The sequence below is a fragment of the Melospiza georgiana genome, chromosome 6 (genome assembly GCF_028018845.1).
Source record: "Melospiza georgiana isolate bMelGeo1 chromosome 6, bMelGeo1.pri, whole genome shotgun sequence".
Taxonomy (NCBI): domain Eukaryota; kingdom Metazoa; phylum Chordata; class Aves; order Passeriformes; family Passerellidae; genus Melospiza; species Melospiza georgiana.
In genome coordinates, this window is record NC_080435.1 from 33,458,762 (window position 1) to 33,485,308 (window position 26,547).

At 36.5% G+C, this 26,547-nt stretch overlaps 1 protein-coding gene across 1 annotated transcript in view; it reads right to left on the bottom strand.

Moving 5' to 3' along the window:
• SPRED1 (sprouty related EVH1 domain containing 1) overlaps positions 1–26,547 on the bottom strand; it is a 61,279-nt gene that overhangs the window by 24,193 nt on the left and 10,539 nt on the right. Inside the window, exon 2 of the mRNA XM_058026005.1 lies at positions 2,606–2,780. Coding sequence (XP_057881988.1) covers positions 2,606–2,780 — 175 coding nt within the window. The remainder of the gene's footprint in view (positions 1–2,605; positions 2,781–26,547) is intronic.

Sequence of the window (26,547 nt, forward strand, 5' to 3'; positions counted from 1 at the left end):
ATGTGGGGAAGTTGCTTTGTAAAAATGACTTTCTCTTTTAATCCACAGAAGTATTTTCATAAACAGCTTTGTGTACCATGCAAAAGCTTCAGTGAAATGGAAACCATGGTCCAAGTGACTTGTAGATATTACAGCAGATTATTAATTAAACATTCCTGAAGACACATGTACTCAAAGCCTGAGTAACTGAAATGTTAGAAACTGTTTAGGAAGCTTTAAAAAAAAAAATTGTAATGTCTTTTCAAATACAATGGCAGAGCAACCAACTAAACAGCATACTACTAACTTCAAAGATTATACAGCCATTGAGATTTACCAAGGGCATTCTAAAATGAGACTTAAGGGAAGTTGGTGCACAGGAACAGTAGATTCAGCATAACACTTCCACAACATCTGAAGATTATCAAAATATTTGGTCTCAACTCAATAGCAAATACAGTGGCTTCCACTTTTACTTTACTTTAAAATAAATATATATAATTATTATGAAATATAATAGTCACCTGTCACTTCCATTTGGACTAAAACCCCACTTGTTTGACTTCATTAAAGAAAAGGTTAAAATTTGTGCTTGAACAGTGAATCCACAGGAATATCCTAAGAATGAATGTAAAACCATTAACCATATTGAAAGCATAATGATCAGAATAGTTTTAGAATCAGTGACGTGTCCAACAGAATTTCTTGTTCAGCGCCTGCTATCTTCTGCCCTTCTAAATAAGCGTCATGACCTAATTTTGTCATCACATTTCTTAGTGTAGGATCTTGTTCTTTCTGTGCCAAGTGGGGTCTTGTTGCATTCCATACAACTTGGTTGTTAATTCATTACTCATTAGCTGTTGCTTATAATTGCATTAACTGAAATCTGTAGAAATACATGAATACACAGTGACCTTCATTCAGTTATCAATTAATTACTGGTTCTCCAGTGTTCTTCTCCACACCCTAAATTTACATGTTAGTTCCCTGAGTTTTATTCAATATACACAGGAGAGATGTGCGTCCTAGCTGCACTTCTTCTACCTTTTATCCTGTGTTTTTGAGAGGCCGACTTCCAATAGCAACTTCCCATAACTACAGCAAGATTGCAATCTTGTTAGGTCACATTTGGGGGGCCTAAGTACAAGAAGACAGATGGACACAGGATGGGACACACACACCAAAAAGCCAAAACCAAAACAAGCTGTTCAAGACAATAAATGTTTGGAAAAAATATTCAAGCTAACATGAGCTTGACTTTAGACAGGAAGAGGAGGAGAAACATTTAAAACCTTCTACCAGAAGTGGAAACAAAACAAGTCTTGCCGAGGGAAAATGGGAGAGAGGACACTGCAAACAGATCAGGACACTGATGACTGGACATTTTCATATGCATGCAGGCAAGACATTAAACCAGTCTCTACTTTGAAGCATTTTATTATTCTTAAGGCAAGCTGTGAATATTCCAAGTATTAAGAATTAAGAAAAAATTATCAAGTATCTCTAAATGCAATTAAGCTTCTCAAAAAGAGCCTTGACAAGACTAAAAAAAGTTCTAAAGGGAACTACTGCAAAGTGAGGAAGGAACTGCAGGTGCACGTAGCTGTGCGGGAACACAGGGTACTCTGCTAATTGCGCTACGCCCCACTGAAACAACTGAGTCAGCACAATTTCTATTTATATGCTCTCTTCCTACAATAGTCACAGTCAAGGCAGAAAAATCAGCAGTCCTGCCTCAGAGGAGAAACTGGTGTGCTTGAGAAAGGGTCAGCAGTACAGTATAGGAAGTAATTCTATCTTTTAAGCTTACAGAGGAGTCAACATTCATTTGCAGAAAATAATAAATTCTTGAAAAAAGTCATTAAGATGGAGCTTTTGTGCATTCTCTACTTCTTTTTGTTTCCACAGTAAAACACAGCCCCTTTCAGAAATCTGTTTGCCATACAAGTAACCAAGCAATCCTTAGTAAGCCCATTTTGTCTTCCTTAGGTCTACATGTAGAAATGGCTGAGATCCTGCACCAGTTTTTCTTTTGCGAGGCTGATATTCATGATGCCTCTTACGAGACATTTATTACTGGTATTTTATGTAAGGTAGCTGATGAATTAATACTGTCTATGTGTTCATCAAGCCAGGTCAATTCTTGGACCTGTCAGCTTCATCTGTCTTCCAATACAAAGTTGTTCTCATGTAAAATGGCTTCTTTTTATCATAGCCATATTCCATAGCTAACCAAATCACTACTGAGCAATTCCACCTGGTTTCATGTTCTTAATAGAATTCTCATTTCCAACACTCCTAAATGCAGTATCACTGCTATAGGAACACGATTTAACTCTAATCTTTCATTGGAAGAAAAATTAATAGCAAAATTTTTCCCAATATGGATGGAGAGTTCAAAAAAAAAATCAATGCGCTTGATTCTAGAAAAGCAGAATCAAAACCAAATAACAGGCTCTTTTGGTACACAATCACAGATACAGAGAAGTTCAGCAGCGCATTAGACTGAGACTACAAATTTACTTTGTAGTTTAGAGGCAATAATAAGCAAGCATCTATACCTATGCCCCATATAGTTTTATATCATCTATTTTAGTATCTCTATTAAATAGATAGAAATTGTTACCGTTTTATCCCTGAGTCGTTCTCCATGGATAAGAAAATCAGCACAGCTATTCTCTTCCTGGGGAATGACTTTGAAGACTGTGACACAGCTTAGTCCACCCCCTCCAAGTGGTAACCATCCACCACTTGAGTCATCCCGGGTCATCACCACAGCTCGCACTCGTGCATAACTATTACTGAAAGAGAAGCAAAAGAAGACATTAGTTTTCCATAATGTCTAGTAAAACCTAAGCCAAGTTAAAAACAAAACAAACCAACAAACCCACAACCAAGATCACAATAATTAGCACTGTCTTTCCACAAACATCACCTAGAAGAAAACAATTTAAGATCACCCTCTAAAAAATGTTCCTCTATATTTTTGTGCCTTTATTAGGACTTCTCAGAGGTCGTGATTTTTTGTAAAGAGGCTTAACCAGAGAACATAATTGACAAATCAAAATTCATATTCTTCCAAAAACTTTACACTCAATGATCTAGCTAGAGGGCAGGAAAGAGAATACGAACCAACTCCTGATTTATTTTAGACTAATCATGAAGCCAGTCAGCCACCATGAAATTGCACAGAAAAGAGAATAAGAAAACACAAAGAGGTCAGGCCTTCTGTCACTGAAATCTAAACAAGAGCAGGCTTCTAGCCAGAAACTCTGCTTCCCTTCATCCATCCCTCCTCCCCATGCATATAACTTGTTCTATGCAAGGGCAGGTCAGGACACACATGGTGGGGTTTGAAAACAGGACCAGTTACAACTACTTAAGATCCACATTTGCAGTGACTACTTGCTGCTTCTCTCCTGTATTTGTATCATGTGTAAAATTACTGTAACTTTTCAATCTAGCATTTTTCCATCATTTAGTATTTTTATAAAATAAACAAATTATTACCATGTCATTACTTAAAAGCCAAACTCCAGAGTATTGGAAAAAGAGGTTTTGGTCACTTCCCTCTTTCTCTGCTCTTAGTTTTTTCTTTTAAATTAAATGAAAACTTTTAGTTTTGGTTATGAATTTGCCACTATATCACTTGGAAAACCCCATGGTTTGCCAATGATAAGAAGCTACATTTGAAGTGCAGTTTACTGGATGAATGTAGCAGTTGATGACTGAACATTTCATTACCTTAAAATAAGGTGTTATCTTTTTGCAACATATTCCTGATTGAGGGTTTAAGTATTTATGCCACTTAGCACCAGTGATGTCAAACTTAAGGGCTGAAGAAGAAACATTAGAAGAGATCAAAGTTGTTCCTTCAGTATTTGAGATAAAACTATTAATGAAGCTGTTGCACTTTTAAAAGATCACTGCTTTATTTCCAACATCCCCCTGAAAATCCCAAAAATAACAAAGGTAGGCTTTTTTGCATAATTAATATGTTACATTCTCACACACATGCATGATTCATAAATATGATTCACTTGTGTGCATATATATACACACACACAAACACACACATATATATATATATAAGAATTTTGCTGCAAGCATGTAAAGCCTAAGTACATAACGGTTTGTAAAATGGAAAATTTTGTAAGACTATAAATTTTTAGCTTGTGGGCAGCTGTATTTAGTTTGCTGCCTCTGAGCACAGCCCCTCCTCTCTCTATATCTCACAGTTAAAATGATGTTCAGTCAACGTTGCTCACCATTCTTTACCAACATCTTTCAGTAAAATACTCAAACAGAGCTGAGAAATATAATAAAGAAAAATCCAATCCTTCCTGGTATGCATCTATCACAATTTCGATACCTGCAAACACAAATGGCTGCATCTCAATGCCGAATAATATTACTGAAAGTTGAATCATTTATTCACTGGTCTCCATCACTGTGTTTCACTCAGAGCTAAGGTCAGACTGCAGTTGTGCACTTCATACACAGGCAGTCTCATCCCATTCCTCTCAGAGGAGCCTCTTCTGACAGAAACTGAGGACACTAGGACTCTCTAAACCAGTAAGAAATTGGATGTAACAACTGGTTAAGCCTAAACACTGTCTTTGTATTCTCAATTGAAGTGAACCACAAATTTAGCTTTTAAGTTTTTCACTCTATATTTGGCTGCAAATCTGAATATTAGAGCTTTTATTTGTATATCCCCCAACTGCAGCAAGAATTCAGTTAAGGAGAACTTCCCTTAGGCTACATGAGAAAAACCTACAACATTAATTTATTCTTAAAATGGAAGTTCACACTCCACATACATTTTCTTTCCAAGAACTGCTAAGAAGCAAAGACAGAGGCTTAAGCTACTTCCATTCAATAGAGTTCTCTGTCAGTGTTGGGGCTTTTCCCCCTGTCCTACACTGAGATGCTTAGTCTGGTCTAGTTAACAATCTTTAGATTTGCTTCTCATATATTCCAAATGAATGTTTTAAACATTTAGCCTTTCAAATATTTTAGAAACTATAGAAACTACTATCAAATCCACTGCATTAGTGCAAAATAACATTCTCCAAAAGGTAATATTTAATGAACAATCTTTTAAATTGAAACTAGCCAGTTTTTCCATATAACCATCCTGTAGATCCATATAACCATACTTGTGGACAAATTTTGTACTTGTTAAAATGCCAAAGTCTACAAAAAGATTTTTAGTTTTATGTTTCTGTTGGTGGTTGTTTCTAAATTTTTTTTTGTATTTGAATGGAACTCACAATTGGTAACAAATATAGCTATTTTTAGCAACAACACAAGCTGGTTTGCAATTAACCAGAATGCAGCGGCAAGACCTATAAATGATTCCCATTTCCAAAATCCTCTGCAAACACAACAGGATCTGCATGTCACACTATTGGCACTACAAAAGCACTTGGAAGTCCTGTATCTGTAAGGACTATAGCCCCATCTACTCTTGGGAACTTTAGAACAAAGGGTTAAACTGCTGGTGTACCTTAGCAGTGGGAAAGAGGGCAGACAAGGCTCTAGTGTTTCCCTAACACAGCCTAGGGTTTTTACCTACTCTTGCATGTTAGCAGCTCTACCAGGAATACCTGAACAAAAGAAAAGCCAAGCAGAGCAATCAGTTGAGCACTGCTCTTACAAAGCCTTTTACCAAAGCTACCATAAGAGTGTGAAATGGAGCATGAAGGCAGCATTGCAACAGCAGGTCCAAAGCTACTGTACTGCCAACCTTTCCTGAGACTCCCTGGTTTTGGTTGTGGCCACTGGAAATTCTTGAGGCAGAGCAAGGTTTAAAGGAAATGGTATTCTGGACAAAGGAGCATGCTGCTTTCTTAAAGTCAGTACTGAGGTTCAGTAAGACTGGGGACAATGACACTTGAAATCCAAGATCTTTTACTTTTTAATAAAAGATGTCTTTACTTTTTAATAAGTGAGGAAACAGATCTCTCTAACAACTGAGCGCCTCAGGTAGGAGATAAGAGTATGGTATTATAATGTGATTAAAGGGAATTATAAATTGGAATAAAGGAGAAAGAGAAAAAAAAAGGTTATCTACACTGTTTTTTCCCTCTAGCAGTGAAGACTTACTGAAGAGTACAGCATGTGTCTGAGTACTATAGCTAGTAAACCTGAAACAAAGCAATTTTAAGACAGCATAATAAATATGTTGTGTGAAGTTTCATTCTAAAATTATAATCAAATGAAGATTATGATACCAAAATCAAAACCTGAAGTGGGGTGAATTAAGCAGTCTAAGAAAGCATTAGGGGCAAAATCAAAAGGTTATAAATCATAAGTGGACAGGAAAGATATGACCTACAGTCCTTGTGTGTTTCTATCACTGCAATGCTCTTGGGCCCAAACTGACTTATAAACTGGATGACTAAACCATTGTGCAAGTGCAGGAGGCACATCACTGGCCAAGAGGGACCTTCAGCTCTGCAGCTAAGGAACAAACCTGCTTTTGGTGGCTGGGGAAGGAACACAATTGTAAAAAAGGGGAAGAGATGCTGGGGATAGTGGGGAAGCAGCCGTCTCGTTGCTTTACATATATTTTAACCTAGTTTCAACAGTATGCAAGTCTTTTCTCTCCTAATTCATATTAAACATTGCCATTCTTCTACTTACACTGCATTTTGCACATTTCTATTTTAATATGGGACTGAAAAACAAAAGTGATTTCAGAAATGTTGCTTAAAGTGATTGTATTGTAATTGCAAATTCTTTTTTTTTAGTACTATACAGCTACTACCATTACCATCGAGAAACTTGAATCTGCAAGTGGAGTTATAAACTGAACCATAAGAGAAACTGACTCTTTCAGCTTTGGTAAAAATATTTAGAATTAAAATTTCTTTCAAAGCTGGAAAGCAGATCTGAAGAAAAGGACCTAAAGTTTCATTTTCACCAAGCCTAACACAAGCCAAAAACACGCCCTAGAGACAAAGGAGGCCAACAATTACACCAGCAGGTCACAGAGGCCGATCCTCTGTCTCTACTCAGCCCTACTGAGGCCACACCTGGAGAGCTCTGTCCAGTGTTGGGCTTTCCAGTACACAAGAGACAGACCCTGGAGCGGGTCCAGCAGAGTGCAACAAAAATGATTGAGACAGAAGCATCCATCATATGAGGGAAGGCTGAGAAAGCTGGGACATCTTAGGCTGAGAGAGCTGGGACATCTCAGGCAGAAGAAGAAAAGACCTGTGGGTATCAGTGTACACAAACAGCTCAAGGGAGGATAGACAGTGCAAAGAGGAGAGACAGAGGCTCCTTTCAGTGGTGCCCAGTGACAGTGAACACAGACTGAAACACAGGAAGTTCCATTTGAACATAAGCAATCACTTCTTTGCTGTGAGGGTACCTGAGTACTGACACAGGTTATCCAGAGAAATTGTGGAGTCTTCATCCTTGGAGAGTTCCAAAATCCACCTGGACACAGTCCCAGGTGAGCAGATTTAGGTGACCCTTCCTTGAGCAGCAGGGAAGGTGGCAATCGGAGATGTCATCCAATCTCAATTATTCTTTCTTTTCTTTAGTATCATATTTCAAAGCACACCAATTTCACTAAAATACAACTTAATAAATACAATCCATGAATATATGGGTTAATTTAGAAGAATTCATGATACTTTGAAGCAAGAGTTGTCACTGTGCAAACTGCTATTTAAACACTTCTGACAAGGCTAAGGGAAAAAAAAAAAAGGCATTCTGAAAAATCATGACACACTCTGCTATGAAATTGCACTATCTTTGCTGGCACCCACCTAACAGCTCCAGGCTGGTCTCCAAATGTGAAATGGTCATGGATCAAGGCTCTTTACCTTTGACTGGTTTTACACACATACTTTAGTCCCTCCAACTTCTGCTGCAATATACTTTTGTGTTTGTATCCTTACCAAAAGAGCATACATTGGCTTTTTATGGTTCTTCTTATCAAAGTAGCTTAGCAGAAGACCTTATAATTCCCAGCCAGAGAAGTGTTCAGGAGTACATGCATGTCCACATACCAAAAGGTACTGTCAGACCACTAAGCTAAAGTCTCTTTTACTTGCAGATAGCATTTTTTGAATATTGACTCAACATAGAAAGAAAAATAATGTCACCAATACCAGATGATCTTGTCGGTACACTGCTGATGTTATAAACCCTTTGTTACTAAAGGTTTAGAGAATGAGTGCCACTGACACAAAATATTAATGACTTACCTAAAACAGAAGGAGACGCAAATGTAGCACAAGTGCTAAAGAAGACATCATTTACATCAAGAAAATGTATGATAGAGTATGTTCTGATTTTTTAATGAAGAGGATATTGCTATAATAACAGCTACTAAATGAGGCTTTGCTTAAAATGTCTGTTACCTACCTCCTCTCAAAATTATACCAACAAATCAGAATATACACCAAACTCTTACGCTGGTAGAATGCAAGACTTGTCAGATTTTCTCCTTTAAAAAGAGGCAAGAGGTATTCCTCACAATAAACAGCAAATGTGCACGGCTACAATGCCTAGGAAGTTTATTTCTTTGAGGAGCTTAGCAAGAAAGACATGGATTTCTGGAAGGAACTACAGACAAATGCTGTTACATGTAGGATATTGGTAACCACACTGATTTACTGAAGAGCTTCAGATTTTGTCAAAAAAACTGAATGGAACATTTCTGCTCAAATAACAACCCCCCAAAAACCAATAAAATGAAACAAAACAACAAAAAGAAATTCTATTTACAGAAACCTGAGCTACCAAGCAAAATAGCTTGAACCCAAAATGGCAAAAGGAAAAAGCTACATGGGAACCAGTATTACAAAAGCAAGGGATAACTGGTATCCTGAAAGAGCCAAAACCACATTATTACAATTATTATTTAGTAGAAGAGGCTCATAAAACAAGCTGTTTAACAGTGCACCTACAATTCAAAAGAGCAAATGAGACACAAATGAACAAGTGTCAAAATACTATATTGCTCTCATGAAGTGCTCTTTTGGACACAATATAAGAATAATTAAAAAAAAAGTAGGAATGGGGTTATAGTGTTCCTATTTGAATACAGACAATTTAAGATTTATGTCCATGTAAAGTAATCAATGCTGCAAGGAAGAAAGGCTGCAGCTGTAAGCTCTTTTGCAAAGCACAAGAACATACGAAGAATAGAGAAGCTGTTAAGATTTGAAACCCATCAAAATGACATATAAAGTACTTATTTGACATTTGTATGAAAAACATTTTAGCCCTGTTCCCCAGCATTTTCTCTTCTTTGATAATTGTAGCTAGTTTCTATTACTTCAGTATGTCATTTATGAGGGTTGGTTAAATGAAGAAATATTTATCACACTAAAGATAAACACATACTTGGATTCTACTCCTTTTAAAGAAATTCCTTCTGAAGGACTAAATAAAAAACCCAAACAAATTTATTTTTCTTTCTACCCTTCCCCACAAAAATTAAAAAGACTCAAGGTAGCATTTGAAGGTGGTTCTACAGGTTTTGGACACATGTAGCAGAACTAAATAAATAACATATAATATGTAATTTCCCTTTGCAGTGGTTTATGTGATAAGGTGGACATGGAAGATGCTTTTTGATCACTTCCACAGCTGCCTGTTCACAACAGAGGACTGCCACTACCAAGGACTTCTGAATTAAATTCCATCCAGTTTTAGGCAGATGGGTAACATGATTCGAGTGGTCAGATCCTGGTACTCATGTACCTTCCAGGTTTAATGGGTTTTCTTTCAGAAAACCCTAAATTTGCCTCATTTTTAAATGCTGACAGCCATAACTCCAGAAATACCCACTCGCTATTCTAGCCTTTTTTCCCTTCTCTGCATATATTCTCATAGTTTTTACTTCTTCCTCACCTCAGAATTTCTGAAGATCCACAGGAATCTCTTCATTCCATTTATAGCACAGAACTGTCTGTACCCTCTTTTAATTCTGTGAAATCATTACTTCTTACCAAGCTATTGGGTACTGATGCCATGTATTAATTCTGATTTGCTTACTATGGAAACATATAGAGAAAGATGGAAAAGCTCACAAACGAAACAAAAGAAAGAGGTTTAGTTTGGGTGTTTTTAGTGAGAAAAGTTACCATTTCTTTCCAACCTTGCAAAAACAAAGAAACATCTAAAGAAACGATGGAACACAAGCTTTTCATTTTCTTGAGCTCCCTAGCAAACAAGCACAAGTCTGCAGCCTAAGGCAGATTCCACTGAAACTAAGACAACTTGACACTACCAGTAAATTTCATCAGACAACACCATCCAGTCTAGATTTTTTTTTAAAAGTGAAGCTTGCAGATTCAGTTGCACTTTTCATTTTCCTGGGAATACTACAATTTAGGGTAACAATCTATGGAAAGATTTTAGGTAATATTTATATCTGAACAGGTCAGAATTCTCTCTTCTCACAGCCATTGTCCTCCAGTCTTATTTGCTCACAAATTCCGAGAATGAAGTATGCAAGTGCAATTAGATCACTCTCGTTGTCAAAGCTGGCCATCTAGCCACTGAGGTTATGGATTTCAGGACTGGAAACCCTGTTAACAGGTGTGAATACATTAATCAACAAGTCATTTTGTAATAAAGTTCTAGACCACTAAAATAAGATGAAGGTAACTAACACATTCCTTATAAACAATTTTAACTACCCTAAGGTACAACAGACTATACCAAGTATATTATTTTCAAACAAGCACCTGTGTACTTTTTATCCCAGTGCTTGTTGTATTTAGGAATAGAACTCCACAAATGCTCAGATAGCTATTATTTTCCTCCACCTAAGAATTTATACAGCAAAAATAAAGGACAAAGCTGTTATACTTTCACAAACAGGTCAGAAAACATCATCACAGACTTTCTGCGTTTACCCTGCTTGAATTTCTGTCAGGTTATCCTGGACTACAGAGCCTTTGGGCCAGACAGCATCTGTAATGAGCATCATCCAGTGAAGCTCAGAGTTGCTTGTTGGTGTACAGAGCTTAGGGGGTGAACTGCTACATACTCTTGAACTTTTGCATTATGGAAGAAAATTCATTATGGAAGAAAAAAGCATCAGATTTACTGAGCTTATTCACCTAAAATAGTACTTGATATTAGGTAGGCAAGCACAAAATCAAAATTTTATTCTTACCACATTAAAAGAAATTTCTAAAAGGCACAGGTCATTTCTGGCATGCATTTCCCACTCAGCCTGCACAGAAAAGGAGACAGAACCTGGAACCAAATAAAGCATATCCGCACATAAGAGAATACTCAAGCAGCCTTTGCTGAGCTCTGAGATTGCTAATGAATATTGTATACAAGAAACATTCACGTGGTGAAACCCATGTGAATTGAAACTGCAGCATCATTCATTGATACTGCTAAATCTAAAGCTTGTCTTAACATTCACCTTGACGTGGCTTTTCAAGGACTTTAACCACAAAACATCAAAGCCATCTTGCAAAGTAAATTATATTCTAAGAAAATCCCTAATGCTAAATTTCTCCTTTTATATATATATATACTGTTTTTTTTATTATAAAAAACCAGTAAACATCCAAAAGGAAGTTTCAAACATGCAAATTGACAAATCATTAATGTCTGCATTAACAAAACAGAAAGACTACAAACCAAACTGCCACATGCTTAACAACATCACAGTAAAATAGAAAGTCCAAATGAGCCTTAAGAAAGAAGCTTGTGAACTAAAGAACCTTTTTAAAGGTGTATGTTCACTGACCAAAATAAGAAGTTCCCATTTCCTTGCTACAAAGCACCACATTTCATGGCTTGAACCAGTCTTTTCTGTAGTTTTAACAAACCATGAATATTTCAGAGAGAGGAAGTAAACAGAAATAAACACGTGAAAGACAAATGCAAATACTTCTATTATGATAGTGCATCAAACCAGAAAAAAAATATTAATAAGATTATACAAAATATTTCAATGGTATGCCCTTTATATTTGTCATACATCCACATGAATAATGTAACTTACATAGCCATTATGTAATTGCATTATTATGTTTGATAATCTCAGTAATAATTAGCAGTCTAAGTATAGAAATAGGTGACCCACAGGCCCTAAGGTGAGAACACAGGAATTTTAACAAAACATCCCAAAAAATAACTAAGCCTTGTTTACTACATTCCCCATTCCAATTACTGCTAAAGTATTATTCTTCACAAGTTTCTACAAAAAGATGCCTGTATTGAATACATGGGTTGTGTATGAACATAACACAGAGACAAGCAATAATCAGGCACTGCAAGGCCTCTAAGTTCAAAATGAAGATTATATAAGTTCCATTACTTGCTGCTTTTCCAGAGAAGTTTAGAAACTTGTAAGCAACTGCACAGAAAAAGAGTAAGGAGTACACATGCATTCCCCTTCCTCACCAAATATGTAATAAACCAAAATAAGAACAAACTCACACTTTATAAATGATATTCATGAGAACTGCCACAAAAATCACTGAGTCGCTGTCTATTCAGAAACTTAAAAGGGATCCACCAGATACATTTTCCTTCTTTTGGCAACAACACAACTCTGAACAAAGGGTTGCAACAGAAATGATGAGATGAGATAATTTAGTGTTATAATCACATCTCCTTGTTTCTTTTTTGGACTTTTAAAACCATTAATGCCATTAGAAGGCTAATGGCCTTAAACTGATGAAGGATAGGCTTAGATATTAGGGAGAAGTTCTTTACTGTGAGTGTGGTGAGGCACAGGAACAGGTTTCCCACAAAAGTGATGAATGCTCCATTTCTGGAAGTGTTCAAGCCTGTCTTGGATGGGGCTTTGAGCAACCTGGTCTAGTGGAAGATGCCCCTGCCCAAATCTTCCATAGATGACCTCTGGGCTCCCTTTGACTGCAAATCATTCTATGATAAATTAGGGTGGAACTTCAACCTGTGGAAGAAATTCTGAAAAAGGCGATGGAGACAGCTAAGTCAAACTGCACAAGATTCATGATTAGAGTACCAAGAAAGCAAGCGCAACATTGTGCAATGCAAGCTCAAAACAGTTGTTAGACAGCAGAATCCAAGCAAGGAGCAAAACAACAGCCTTTCAGCTGCAGTCAATCTATGAGACAAAAACGTCACATAGGAACAGCTAAGCAGATTTTTTTTTTCTGGTGCAGCTCTGACATCAATGTTGCACAGCTTTACTAGACAAACCTGATTGCTATCCACTGTAAAAATGTTTTGAATGGCATTTTCCCATTTTATTATACAAAATAAAGTGCAATACCTTATAAAATATAGGCTAAAGTACAAAACTAAAAAACTTCACTAAATTAATGAGATATACATGAAGCCATTCCAAAAATATTTGTGTCTTTGCATTTAACAGTACTGGAAATGAATCATGGGTACATAATTGAAGAAATACAACCAGAAAATTAAATATCTCCGCTTAGAGAGACTGAAGACATTACATATTCAAAAAAATAAGGAGAAATTAAACTGGTATAACAGACAAATAGGTGTAGATGGAGAAGATCAAACTCAAGGATTTAAATTTGGCTCTTTCATTAGTTCCCATGTGTTTTGTTAGAGATCTTCGCTCTTACTGCAGCAACAGAAGGATCTTCTATATTTATACTCTAAGGACAGGATCTACTATCAAAACAGTGAGGATTACAAATAATTTTCCTTTATTGTAACCAACTATGAATTTTGAGTACTTTTATCTGCAAGGATACTGTCCAAGTAATTCAAATAAGGCAGGAGAAGTCATTAACTGTTTTATTAGTTGAAGAAAAGCAATCAACATTTTATTATGCATGCTGAAAAGCAAAATTGAAAGACCAACAGCATATTACAAGTAACTTTGGTGGTGCTAACAATCTCTAAATTTTGAGCTAAAATATTCACTGTTTAGGAATTTAGGCTTCAAGTATCAGCTGCATCACACATGTTCATCTGACAGAATTCTGTGCATTTTGCTCAAAACCCAGCATTAGGAATGCATTTATCACACATGAGCTTTACATACAGGATGTAAAATAGTGCTTTTGAGGGCTCTGCTTCTTAAATTTGGTTGTTCAAATATCAAGAAATTAAACTGAGTTGGAAGAGAAGAAAGACTCTTCTCTAGTCATGCAGCAATTTCTAGACAGATTCATTTCCCTATAAGTTCAATAATATCGGGAGGAATGGATAAAAGAGTTTTTTAGCCAGTACATTCTTAGAAATAGTTATACTGATAGAGAGAAGTGATTATTTGAGTAAAAGAATTTTAGAACTGGCACTGCACTTTTAGCTAGGATTTAGGTAGCTACATCCTTGTAGCTCATCCTTGTTTTCTTCACCCCTGTGTTGACTGGGAAGTGTTGTGTGCTCAGTACTCAATACAACCATCTATATGAGGCATTTTCACAGAAGACTGAGTAAAAACCTAATATTGCGTATTCTACAGAAAAAGATGATTAAAAACCAAACAAAAAACAGCTGACACAGTTGTTTCTTTAGGAAGCACCAAAAAAACCCAAAAAGGATTGCGTAAAGTGTTACTTAAGGGGAAGAAGAGGAGGTAAAATGCCAGAAGTCAAGTAACCAAAGTGAAGTAATAGATGTTTCAAAAGTCAGCGACATTAAAAGATTGGGGGGGGAAATATGGTTTGTATAGATTGTCTGCTGTCAAGTAAATAACAGTAGTGGAGAAACAAAAAAGAAGGAGAGGGAAAAAAAGAAGGAGAAGAAAAATAAATAAGGGATGCAGAAGAAGTAGGAAAGAGAAAGGAAACGGTGTCTCCTTTTCCCAAACAAGAAGCAGACATGAGGAAAAACTAGGTGCCCTTCATCAATGACAAGCATCATCACAATGCACATCATTGTATGGCATGCAATTGGTATGCTATGGCTTTCTATAATACACTGGGGTTTTTTCTATAATACACTGGACTAAAAGGGCACTATAAAATCTTGCAGCCAAATTTATGTCAGGAAAAAACTGGTTAGATTGGTTCAAATTAAAAAAACCAAGACTAAGATAGAAATTTTTCATTTTAAGTTGTATATTAAGTAATTTCCAGCAAATACAAGTTATTGTATCAAAATCTATACCATATTAACACTTTTAACAGGTGGAAAACTGGCAAACATCATGAAGAAGTAGAAAGAATGGTTTTAAGAAGCATTTCCAATGAGTAAGCAGAGACAGCTGAAAATGCAGAGCAATCAGATTTCTTTTAATCTTTTCTGAAACTATTCTCTGAAGCATGATCTCAGGAGGTACTTTAACAGAGACTTGTGAGAGAACACAAAGCTACTGACAGATCTACACTACCTTCTGCTAATAAATCCAGGGCAACTCACATACCTGCACTACAATGATTGTTCTAAGCACTCCCAAGTAATGCGATCTGGCACTGTTGCCAGAAGCACTCTCCATCCTTCTCTTGCCCTGACCATTTATTTCTACATTCGCTTTCTCCACTGCTTCTGCAGTGATCAACATTGGGAAGGCTGATGTGAATCAAGAATAATGCAGAAGAAAGAGCATCTTCAATCCAGAACAATTATCCAGCTTTGATCAGTAAATTACAGCCCAGTTGGAGCTTGCCTGCTTATCTACATTACACATGTATTTTGAGATTAGGACACAATTGACAATATGAACACCCAGAAAAGTTTGGCATATTTGACCTTTTTCTGCAGTATAAACATAAAGAGAACATCTAATTATCAATTTTTTTGACTTCATATGTGAGAAATTATGAGGACCAAGCATGTAAAAAAAGTTATGGAAAAAAAAAGTTCTTTCTCTGAATCCTTACTCAGAGAGGTTTTGGCCCTCCTTGTGTTAGTTAAGCCCAGTTTATATGCTAACAAATCAAACCACTTCCTTTATGTAATGACTGAATACACAAAGGGAAAGCAGCCTTGATTCCAGAAGGTGCAAAGGGATTAACTCTAGTAGCACAGAAAATAGGGTTTCTGAACACTAAAAAGTTCATCCCTTAATGTGGTGAGAGAAACAATTTTCAACAAATACAATTGAAAATACATCACAAGCAGATGTGATGTATTTAAAAGCACATATAACCTGCATGTAGCTTTAAATCTGTGTATCATTAATTCATGCAAAATCTAATATTTCCAGCCATATAACAGAAATGAGTACTACCTTTCTGCACGTTAAAACATGATACAACATATATGGCCTAACTTTTATACTAATAAACAAATAATTTTACAATAAATTAGCACTAAAGATAGTAGTCATACTGTATGAATTTAGAAGTTTGAATTCAAACTACCTTCTCAGGAAGGGTTAGGAGTATTCAGTCTGGATATTTTCACAGGAAAGGAATTATAGCAGTCTCTGTTTAATATACAGCAAACAAATGTGATTTTCCTGAAGTGATTCATCACCTCATTTTCTCTGATGCATAGTCACCAATATTCAAGGAAGTATTACTTTTCTGTTACAATAAAAAAAGTAGTCTTTAAAAACAACTTAGAAAAATTCATTTGGCAACAGAACCTTTTCTGCTACAAAACACTTATTCACAATAAAGAAAACCAAAACTGATGAAGTGACCAGGCTGCTAACTAACTACTTGTCAAGGAGACACTTTAAATTGAGATTAGTCAATTTATTAGTAAAATGCATTTTCCAACCACAGTACTACTGGCATAATGAACCGCTGTTGCTTGTAAACATTTCCCCCCTGCCCCCCTTGCTCCTGCTCCTGCATTATTATGCCAAGCACATGAGGGAGAGGAAATACAAATCTCCTCTCCACAAAAGAGGAAGAAGAAAAAAAAAGTCCCAAACATGAAAACTCCACAAGTTTTGCAGCTATTCATCCTTTAATAAGGATTGGTTCTTAAAAGAAGTTATTCAGCATTTGCTGAGAATGCAAGGAAATAACACAGAATCCAGGGATTTGAAACTTTAACACTGGGTTCCAGTAAACTGGCACTCAAAAGAAAAGCTTGCACTCATGTAAGCATTTTGACACAGACAGATGATGCATCTCCAGGAGACAAATTAAAGGGTGTTGCTCCATTGAGCGGGTATGTGACAGGAGTACACTGTACTATGCATAGCACATAAATGCTACGTAGATCTCTCATTTTTTGAATTCCTTATTAATTGCAAGATGTTATTCATAGGAGATGACTGAGCAGCCATAAATGCAGAGCTCTATCAGTGATTCAGCATCTGTAGGTCTGCAGCAAAAATTATTTGCTTTTATGGGATAATGGAAAGCAGCTAAACCTCTACAACTAAATCCAGCCTGAACTCCTACCCCTTTCTTCTCCAGTCTTGGGGTACAATTCTCCTACCTCCTTTGTGTTAACTTAAATCAGTATACAACTGTAAAGAAAACTAGTTGTGCAACCAAAACAGAAAACCCATCCTCCCAAAAAGATGGTTCTGATGGATCAGTGCCCCAATTTACCTTCAGTCATGTGCCCCTTATGTCTAGGGCCAAGGCTGTGAATGTCAACTATGCCTTTCATTGGCAGCTCAAAACGATATTTCATCATTTTGCATAGTTTGCATAGGTTTCATAGGTTTGCATAGGTTTTTAAAGACTTATCGAAAATATTCATTTTGAGAGACACATGTATGTATAAAATATTTTTTTTATCCACAGGAAAGTCACAGAAGTTGTTCTATAGTCTGCATAAGTTTTTAAATTCTAAATAGACTACCTGTTTACTACTTTAACTCAGTAAAGCACTAAAGATTTAAATCAGACTGAAACTGATGACCAATATCCTAGTCATTTTTCCAACATAAAAATCCATTTGTTCCTCCTGCATACTCTGGGAACAAATAACATTACCCCTTTGCTTTAACGGACCCAGAAACCAAGAGAAAAAATTCTGTTGCGTTTGGCATATTTCAATCACTCTCCATCTATTTATACACCTATTTCCTAGGTGTGAACCCTAAGAAAGTCTCATTCAGGTATGATACTGCTACAGCAGTGTTTTCTAGATGAAGCCAGTAGTGCACACATTCAGCTGAATGGAGAGTTTGAAAAAAAAGGGAAGTTAAAAACAAAAAAAAAAAAACCACAAAAACAAAAACAAACAAAAAAAAAAACCCAAAAAAAAAAAAAAATCAAGCCACGATTAACTTCACCCAGCTAGAGAGGCTGAGAGCACCACAGCCTTGTTTCAGATTTGAAAGAAACGCTTTAAAGATTTTTAATTGAAATTGTCCCTTTAAGTCTATTTATGCATTTACTCTTCATACTCATATTCCAGCTTCCTCAGCAGCATACACAGAGTTAAAATCCGACACTTATTAGAATAGACTTCTGGTGGGAAGTGCTAAGAATTCACCCCACTGCCTACCAATCTATCCAGAAATCTGTTCTCACTCCTACTTCCTCCTGTCTGTTCCTTTCTGAAACAGCAGTAGGGGGGTTGGGAGTTTGCCTTTCCTCTCCTGGATCACAGTTGTGTCCATGAACTGCACCAGACCATATGGCAATCTCTCTCAGTCCGTAAGAGGCACAACAAGCTTCCTCCCAAGGCAGTCTGGAGAGGAGCAGGTAAGAGCCAGAGCCGACAGCAGTGTCCATGTGCCTGCTCACACACACCAGCTACTACATCTGGGCCTAATGGAACAGGCAGGAAGTACAGAAAATGGTACTTCAAGGGTAAGAGCAGCCCTGGCCATACTCACAGAAGCACACTCCAGCTTCTATCTAGCTGCCTACATGCAACTTCAAGTGGTCTGGAGAAAAATCAGACTCAGATGTATTGTTTAGCATGCAGGAAGGCTTTGACATAAAGAAAATTACTGTATTGAAGAAAAACCAGTGCCTGTTTGATGAGCAATGCATGCAGAGGATAAGCTCACTGCTGGAGAGTGAGACTAGAGAGAAAAATTGGACTCTGAAACCTCGATGGCTGTCTGGAAGCTGCTAGACAAAACCAGCCAATCAAACATAGTGAAAATGGATCTTCCTTTCATGAAGGAAAAGTATTAAAGTTTTATTGAATACCAAATTGCAAAAATCCAGTAGGAAAATCACTCCAAGAAGCAACATCTGAGGAGATATTCCACTGCTCTCAGTGAAGAGCTGATAGGATTCCCAAAAGGGCCCAGCTTTTACATCCATGAAACCTGTGTTTAACTCTGGTAAAATTGGAATTGTCTGATCAAATACACCGAAATAGGATCCCACTCATGTTCTTTTCTGGGAAGTCAAAAACTATTTTTACAGAGATTTTATTTTCAATCTAATAAATTAATAATTGCATTTTACAACAGCTTTTAGCCCAGCAACCAAGTTCTTCTGTAAATTAGTACAAAATTTTGTCAACATTTTTTACATTAGATTTTAGGGTATACAACCTACATGAGCGTGCAACAAGTGACTTGAAAGAAAATACATTCCCTCAGCTAGAGCTATGTCATTTTCACTTTTTAGCTTAATTCAACTAGTGGAGTCATTATGTCTGTATAACAACACAGTAATCTAATTTTCCTATTTAACTTTTCTGCTCACTGCTGTGTTCTTAAATTCTTTACTACCACATAGACAGCTTACTGAGAACAAGAAGTTGCTTTACTTAAGGGAATAGGGAGCAAAACTGAAGCAGCAGAAGGCGCTGCAGATTTCCTGTCCTAAACAAACATGAAAACCACCAGAGACAAAGAACTGTCAAGTAGCTGGAGATACATCCAGGATCTGCCTACATTGAAACATTATTGCAATAATGACCAAAACTAAACCACAGTTTTCCATAGCATCATTTCTTCATCAATATCCTGCACAACGTGGAAATAGACATGGGTCACTCAGCATAGGAACTGCATAATAGTTTGCCTTTAACTCAGGTGTTAATGCACCTGTAACCTGCCACCAATGATCTATGACATTTGATACACTAACACCAGAAGTGTTATTGTAAAAAAACATTCAATCTTCAAGTTAAGGTTAAATATTCATCCCTCTCAATTTAAGAGATTGTACATTTCCCTCTGTCCCCGTTACATTAAAAAAAAGTACATAAGCAATTAAAGAAATAAGGGATTTCAACAAAATCCCAAGCACCAAACTAAGAAGCCTGACCACATATGTATTTCCCTCAGAGAGGGAGTCATCCTCTATGGAAACACTGCTGTAGATATGATGAAAGTGTCACACTCCCACAATACAAAAGAAAAATAAATTTCTTTTCATTGATAAGCAGCTAGGAAAAGATGGCACCTTTTTATTTTCTTCGTTCTGCCTTAGGTCACAACTTCACATTATGAAGATTAAACATCCAAAATCCTTAAAGGATTCAAATGTTAGTGTAAAAACATTGAAGGATTATAATTTTCCCTCACTTAAACTTTAAAATGAATATTGACTGGCAAGAGAATGTCAGCAATGCCACTAGCCTATCACATTTTCAACCTTCAGAAGACGGCTGTAAAAAATAAAAATCCAAACAACCCCAACAAAAAAAAAATCACAACCCCTTCCTCCCCTCAAACCCATCTTTGACAGAAACTTAAAAGTCTCTGTTAATAGCAACAAGTTTAAATACTCGATCTTAGAAGTCCTATAGGGTAATATAGATTTGAGAAATCTCATGGAACCTCTTTAGGAATGAGGTTCTCTAATTCACACTACAATAATGTGAGAAATTTGAGGTTCGGTTAGCATCAAACATCATTATTTCTTAAGAGTTTTTCCCAGACATATTATATGTCAAATAAAATTAATCCCAGAGATGTAACATGATCCTATAATAGTTTGACAAAATTACAAGTTTTAAAGTAGACAGCCATGAAAGTAAGGAGAACAGGCAATCATGAATTCAGGAAATGTACATTGCCCCATAGTCAGCTAATGGCAACTTTAATAGGATGTGATGGATTTTTCTCCATCAGGAGAAAATACTGCCTGCATTTTTGCTTCAACAACCCACGCCAGCTGACTAATGGAGTTATATTTTTGTCTCGTATGAGGATGGTTACTTGCCCATCCTCTAGCAGTTGCAGAATGAAACATTAACAACAGCTGTGGGGTGAACAGAAAAGCTGCTCTATTTGGTAGCCAAGATCCAAAGTACAGGCCTTTCCTCTCAAACAGTGGAGCTCATTTTCTGTCACAGGGTGACAAAAAGACAGCATAGAACAAAGCCAGTTTTAGGGCCTGAAGTAGCTAACTGAAGGTACTTCTAAGGAGGAACATATCTTTATGGAGAAAAAAAAAAAAGTACAGGATTCACAGAAATTAAAAATAGGGGTACTTGATAGATAAGAGCCCTTGGGAGCTTAGAAGTTGTTGCTGAAAAGAAATACCAGTGGATCCAGACAGGTTTCTTTAAACAACACTTATCAAATACTATTAAATATAAAAGTCTTTAGCTCGGCATACTAACAATCCTAATCATAGCAGACCAATCCCAAACACTCCTGCCACACTACTGAATAATCAGCATATGCTTGCAACTAGAAACATCTTTTCATGCAAACACTTGGGCTTCAGTCCTGCAAAAATTTAAATACATCACTCTGAGCAGACCTACAGATCTCTCTGGAAGTCTGTAGAGTTTATCACACACATAAAATCTAACACATATTTATAAGTCTTGCAAGATAATTGCTTTTGGCAGAATATAAATAACATTGCTCTAATGTGTTTCAGCATCATGGTCTCCTGCTTTAAAAGCCAGACATTCTGGTGAAGCCTGTCATTCTTCATATAAAGAGTGGCAGCTGTATAGCCCACAGAGACATTTAAACTTCTCTTTGCATTTTCTTTAAAGTTTCAGAATAGTGTTTGGGCATTCTTTTAGAGTAGCAAGAAAGCTAACAAGTGAAGCCAATAAAAATTGCTTTAAAATGCTTTCTTACTAGTGCCATGGATACCACTGGTAGGACTGGAAGCAATTCTTAGACAAACTATCTATAGCTTCCAACACTGCCAAACAGAACATCAATTAGGCTGTGGAGTTTACTAGGTATTTTTCCAGAACTCAATGCACTGGGCAGCAGGGCAGTAATTCAAAATGAGAAGCAGCCTTAATAAAGGACTCTAATGCTCACTGTACTATATACTTCAATGAAAAACCTTAAAAATCTGCTACAAGAAGAGTTCTCAAATAGCAACACAGGCATCTGAAATAATTTTAGAAATTTAATGCTAGCAGTTTGCCTGATTTCTAGATGCGTACCTAAAACTAGGGCCCAGATTTCTCTCCTTGTTATTTTTTTTTTTTTCTTTCAGCATTGTCTTACTGTCTCTACTGCCTTTCTTGTCAACCTCTAACAAGGATAGTCAGGAGCAAAGAAAAGTAGCTTCAGGTTCCATCAATGCCATTGAGAATTAGAAGAATGGTATATACCACCTACTGCAAGCCCCAGCTGGAACAGCAGACCTGTCTTGGCAGAAGATCCAGTTCTAATTAGGGGAAAGAAATGACTATATTTTGTAGACACTGGTATCCCTTACAGCAGCTTTACTTTTGCCCTTCCGTGCTCCTTCCCTTATTTTCATACTTTCATCTAACAGATAAACCACCCTTGAAAAAAGATTTTACAGTTGAGGAAGTCTTGCATGCAACACCAGACCGGTTGTTAACTCTAGTCCAACAACACAAAAAATGTAATTTAAAACACTCAGCAGCTCTCTCAAACCCCTATGAATTCACATTTGCAGTCAGTATCACCTTGGCCCAGAAAAGCAGTTAGAATTTCCTTGAATTAAATTGATTTCCATTAAGCATATTTTGTTTTGTGTACAAAAATGACAGACATACATTTAAGTGGAATACACAGGCAAATTTTGAAGTACCTAACTTTTAATCAAAAAATCCTTTGTTTGTGCCTCAATTGTATCTAGCATAAACTAGGATCTTAAAAAAACCCCAAAGAACCAAAAACCACACACAAAACCCAACAACAAAAACCCAACAAAACAAACAAACAAGAAACCCATCCAGTTTCCAAGTATTAATGAATGAGCCTTGACTGAACAGAGACTGGAGGAAAGCAGCACAGGCAATCTCGCCCCAAGAGCACCAGCACCTCCCAGCCCCCTTCTCTATCTGCTAAAACATCACCTTCTCATCAGAAAGAAGGCAGTTGACACTGACATGACCATTAATTCCATGCATTTCCTAACAAAACTGAACTGCTAAGTTCTTCCCTAGAACACCATGCTTACCATTTTCCTCATCACCTTATTCACTTGGTTCTTGTGAGACAAATGTTTTCAAGAAAAGAAATACCCAGGCAGTACACAGATACTGAAATACTTCATATAGATAAGACTAATTTCAAGTTCTACCATCAAGCACGAACAGCCAGTTACATCAAAAGATTAAAACTGCATAAGCTGGCATAGCAATTTCAGTAACTTCTAAATGCCTGAAAACACAGCACTTCAATTAAGAGCAGATAAACCACCCAAATCTAACTTTCTCCTAAGGTCAAATGAAGCTCTACCAAACAACCACATGGTAAAGTTTCCCACCAAACAATCCAGAAAGAAATAATATATTTCAGCTCAAACCTTCTGATGAGGAAATAGATGCATTTGGAATTTAACCAAATTTCATAGCAAATGGAAAAGATAGAGAAAGGATGTCAACAAAAATTTTTGCCAGAACCTATATGGAAATTCTTATGTTTTTATGTAAAGCATGATAATCTTCAGTAAAGCAGCATTAAGTTGTTAAAATAACAAAATACACTACTTAATCATTATTCAATTGTGATGCTCTTGGAATACTGTCCAGATATAAATGGGATCTCTGAACATCTTCAACGTTTCTATTGAGTTTCTCAGACATTTTCAAAGGGATATTACCAATCTCCCAGAAAGGAGAAACTGCAGCTGACCCCTCTGTAGTCTTTCAACAGTCCTGAATCATCATCTGCCTTGTCACAACTTCCCCAAACCATTTCAAACCACAGATCTGTTTTACCATGAAAAAGCAAACAAGTGAGCATTTAAGTTCAGTAGATTTTAAATAAATCTACTCCCACTCTCTCTCATTAACTGATTTCAACTGTAAATTTGCTTTAGTTGCTTTAAGAGGGGACTATTAACTACATAGAAACAAAGTTATTTTGTGTGTCAAAATGACAGCACCAGTACTCTTATATTTAGTGAAACTGGATATGTCAGTGTTGATTAAACACTGCAATAATGGAATTCTCTTTTATTTCTATTTTAAATGGCTGTTAAATAAACAACTGTAGTTTATTCTGAAATACTTCACAGGCTATCAGAAAGGGTCTGAAAAAAACCCAAACCAAACTTTCAAACGTATCCTGAAGAGTTAAGCATTTCAAATAATGCAGGCTATCAGAAACCTTTACAACAAAGCCATTGACAACACATATCAGATATATCATTACAAATCTTCATACTGCTTGGGAGCTGGGGCATTTACATACATCTCTTAAAAACACCCATGCAACTATGAAGATGTGCTTGTGAGTACCCTCTTCTGTGTATTTTTACAAAGGAGCAACAACTTTGAGACCCTTCAGAGCCACAGATAAATAATTTTGTGTAATCTCAAGAAATATGATTACCACTGAATTCAACTTCACTCCTGTGGATCTTAGAACCTCACTTGGTATTAGCCAAGACTGAGAAACTGCAGTGCAAGTCTAGTATCTATATGAATAAAGCACACACAACATTTTCCTTTGTGAAGAAAATGGTACATAAAGGAGCTGGAGAGACTGAAGGTTAATGAATCTAGTTTATCATTAGGAAAAAAATCAAATCTTCAAAAGATAGACAGAAGGAATACATAAACCTCCCTACTTGCACTGCCAGATGCTACAGCAATTTCTGATCATACTGTCAGGGAAATGAAAAGAATACAAATAGTAGCTGGCTATTTCAACTGTGAGAACTATTAGTCTGAGCTTCTTGTGATCTACTGGAATATTGCATGAAGAAAAGGTTAGACCAAAAGATTTTCCTGCTTTTTGTCCAGCATTGTTATTGACAAAGGACAAATCCCAAAGACAAACAGGAATACATCCTGACAAAATCATTTGCTGAGTTATAGTAAGAGCCCACTGCAGAGGAAAGTAAGATCACTCTTTTGGAGAACCCCATTTCTCAATGCAAATAAAGCTAATGGAAGTTATATCCTACTGAAAACATGATACAACCACATTTTTCTGGTTAATGATAAAAAGATTGAACAGCATCTTTAATTTCAATTATTAAGACTGAATTCATCAGGAATCAAATGTACTGTTTTACTCTTTAGACAAAATAAGGGAAGCTAAGTAGTAACAACACTGAAAAAAATCCTCTCAGCAAATACACCTAGATCACAGACGTTAACCAAGTAACTGACAGTTATGTTTTCTCCACTGTAAAATACAGAGGTATAAGTGAAGAAACAAAGAAAAAAAAAAAAGAAAGCAATTAATTTCTACTGTAGGATACCACAATTTCTGCACTGCCTGACTGTAATTGCCTTTAAAACAAACTGTGAAGCAATCTCAAAAAAGCTGACCAAAATCACTCTTGTCCTTGAGAAGTGTCGCTCGATCCTTCCTCTTTTGCCATGTGAAATACAATGAAGTTCTCTCTTACAACTTCTCTACTGAAATGATCTTTTACTGAAGTACATGGAAGAGATTTGGATCATCATGCTTTATTTGGGATGCTAAGTTGGTCCAAGCTCATACTGAAAGGAGCATGAGGATTTTTAACTAAAAGCTCTTACTTCATCCTTGAGCTTCAGTTGAGGGGCTCAAGCTCAAGCAGCGTAGATTTGCCAAATGGTAGAAAAGCCAATCCTGTATCTGCCAAGAGCCTCTCAGGCCTAAAAACCAGCTGAAATAAGACTGGGTAAACTTATTTCTCGTTATTCCTCAAGTCTAGTGCACACATTTTGGTTTTGTTCTGAAAAGGAGCTATACATCTGCAGTTCTACATCAGAAAAATTAGTTGGCAAATATCAAAAAAGTTGAATTTTCTGTAGCAGAGAAGTGACTCAACATTGATTTTCAATATTTTTGCAATGTCTTCTTTCACTGATGAAAAGAAGATGAACTTGTAGCCTGTGGGAAGCATTCTCCCCTTCTACAGCAAAAGAAACACGTTTTTATTTGGGTTATGTTTTTATTGTTCCAGAGTGGTAAAAGACACTTCTTGCTAGCATTGCTCAAGGGTAAAACCCTGGTATTAAGACCTGTAAGGATGCTAATGGGCCAGTGAAACATCTCCAAGAGATACTAACCAGTGGCTTACTTTCCAGAGAAGTTTTTCAGGATAATCTACATGAGAACACTAATAGAGAAATATTCTCTAAAAATGCTTCCTAAAACTACTAAAAACAAGCCAAAATCTATGAGGATGGTGAGATACCCACACACTTCAAAACCATCACATTCAAAACATGGAAAAGATACATCACTTTCAGCAGTAATGAAACAAACAAAAAACACAAAGAAACAAAATAAACAAAATAATTAATGCAAAAAACCTATAGTTTTTAAAATGTACAGCAGAGAAGGAAAGAAGAGAGAACCTGAAAAAGCGTCACTAATTAGCCAAGTAAGGTTATTAGTTTTCCCCTAGTTAACCACAACTTACT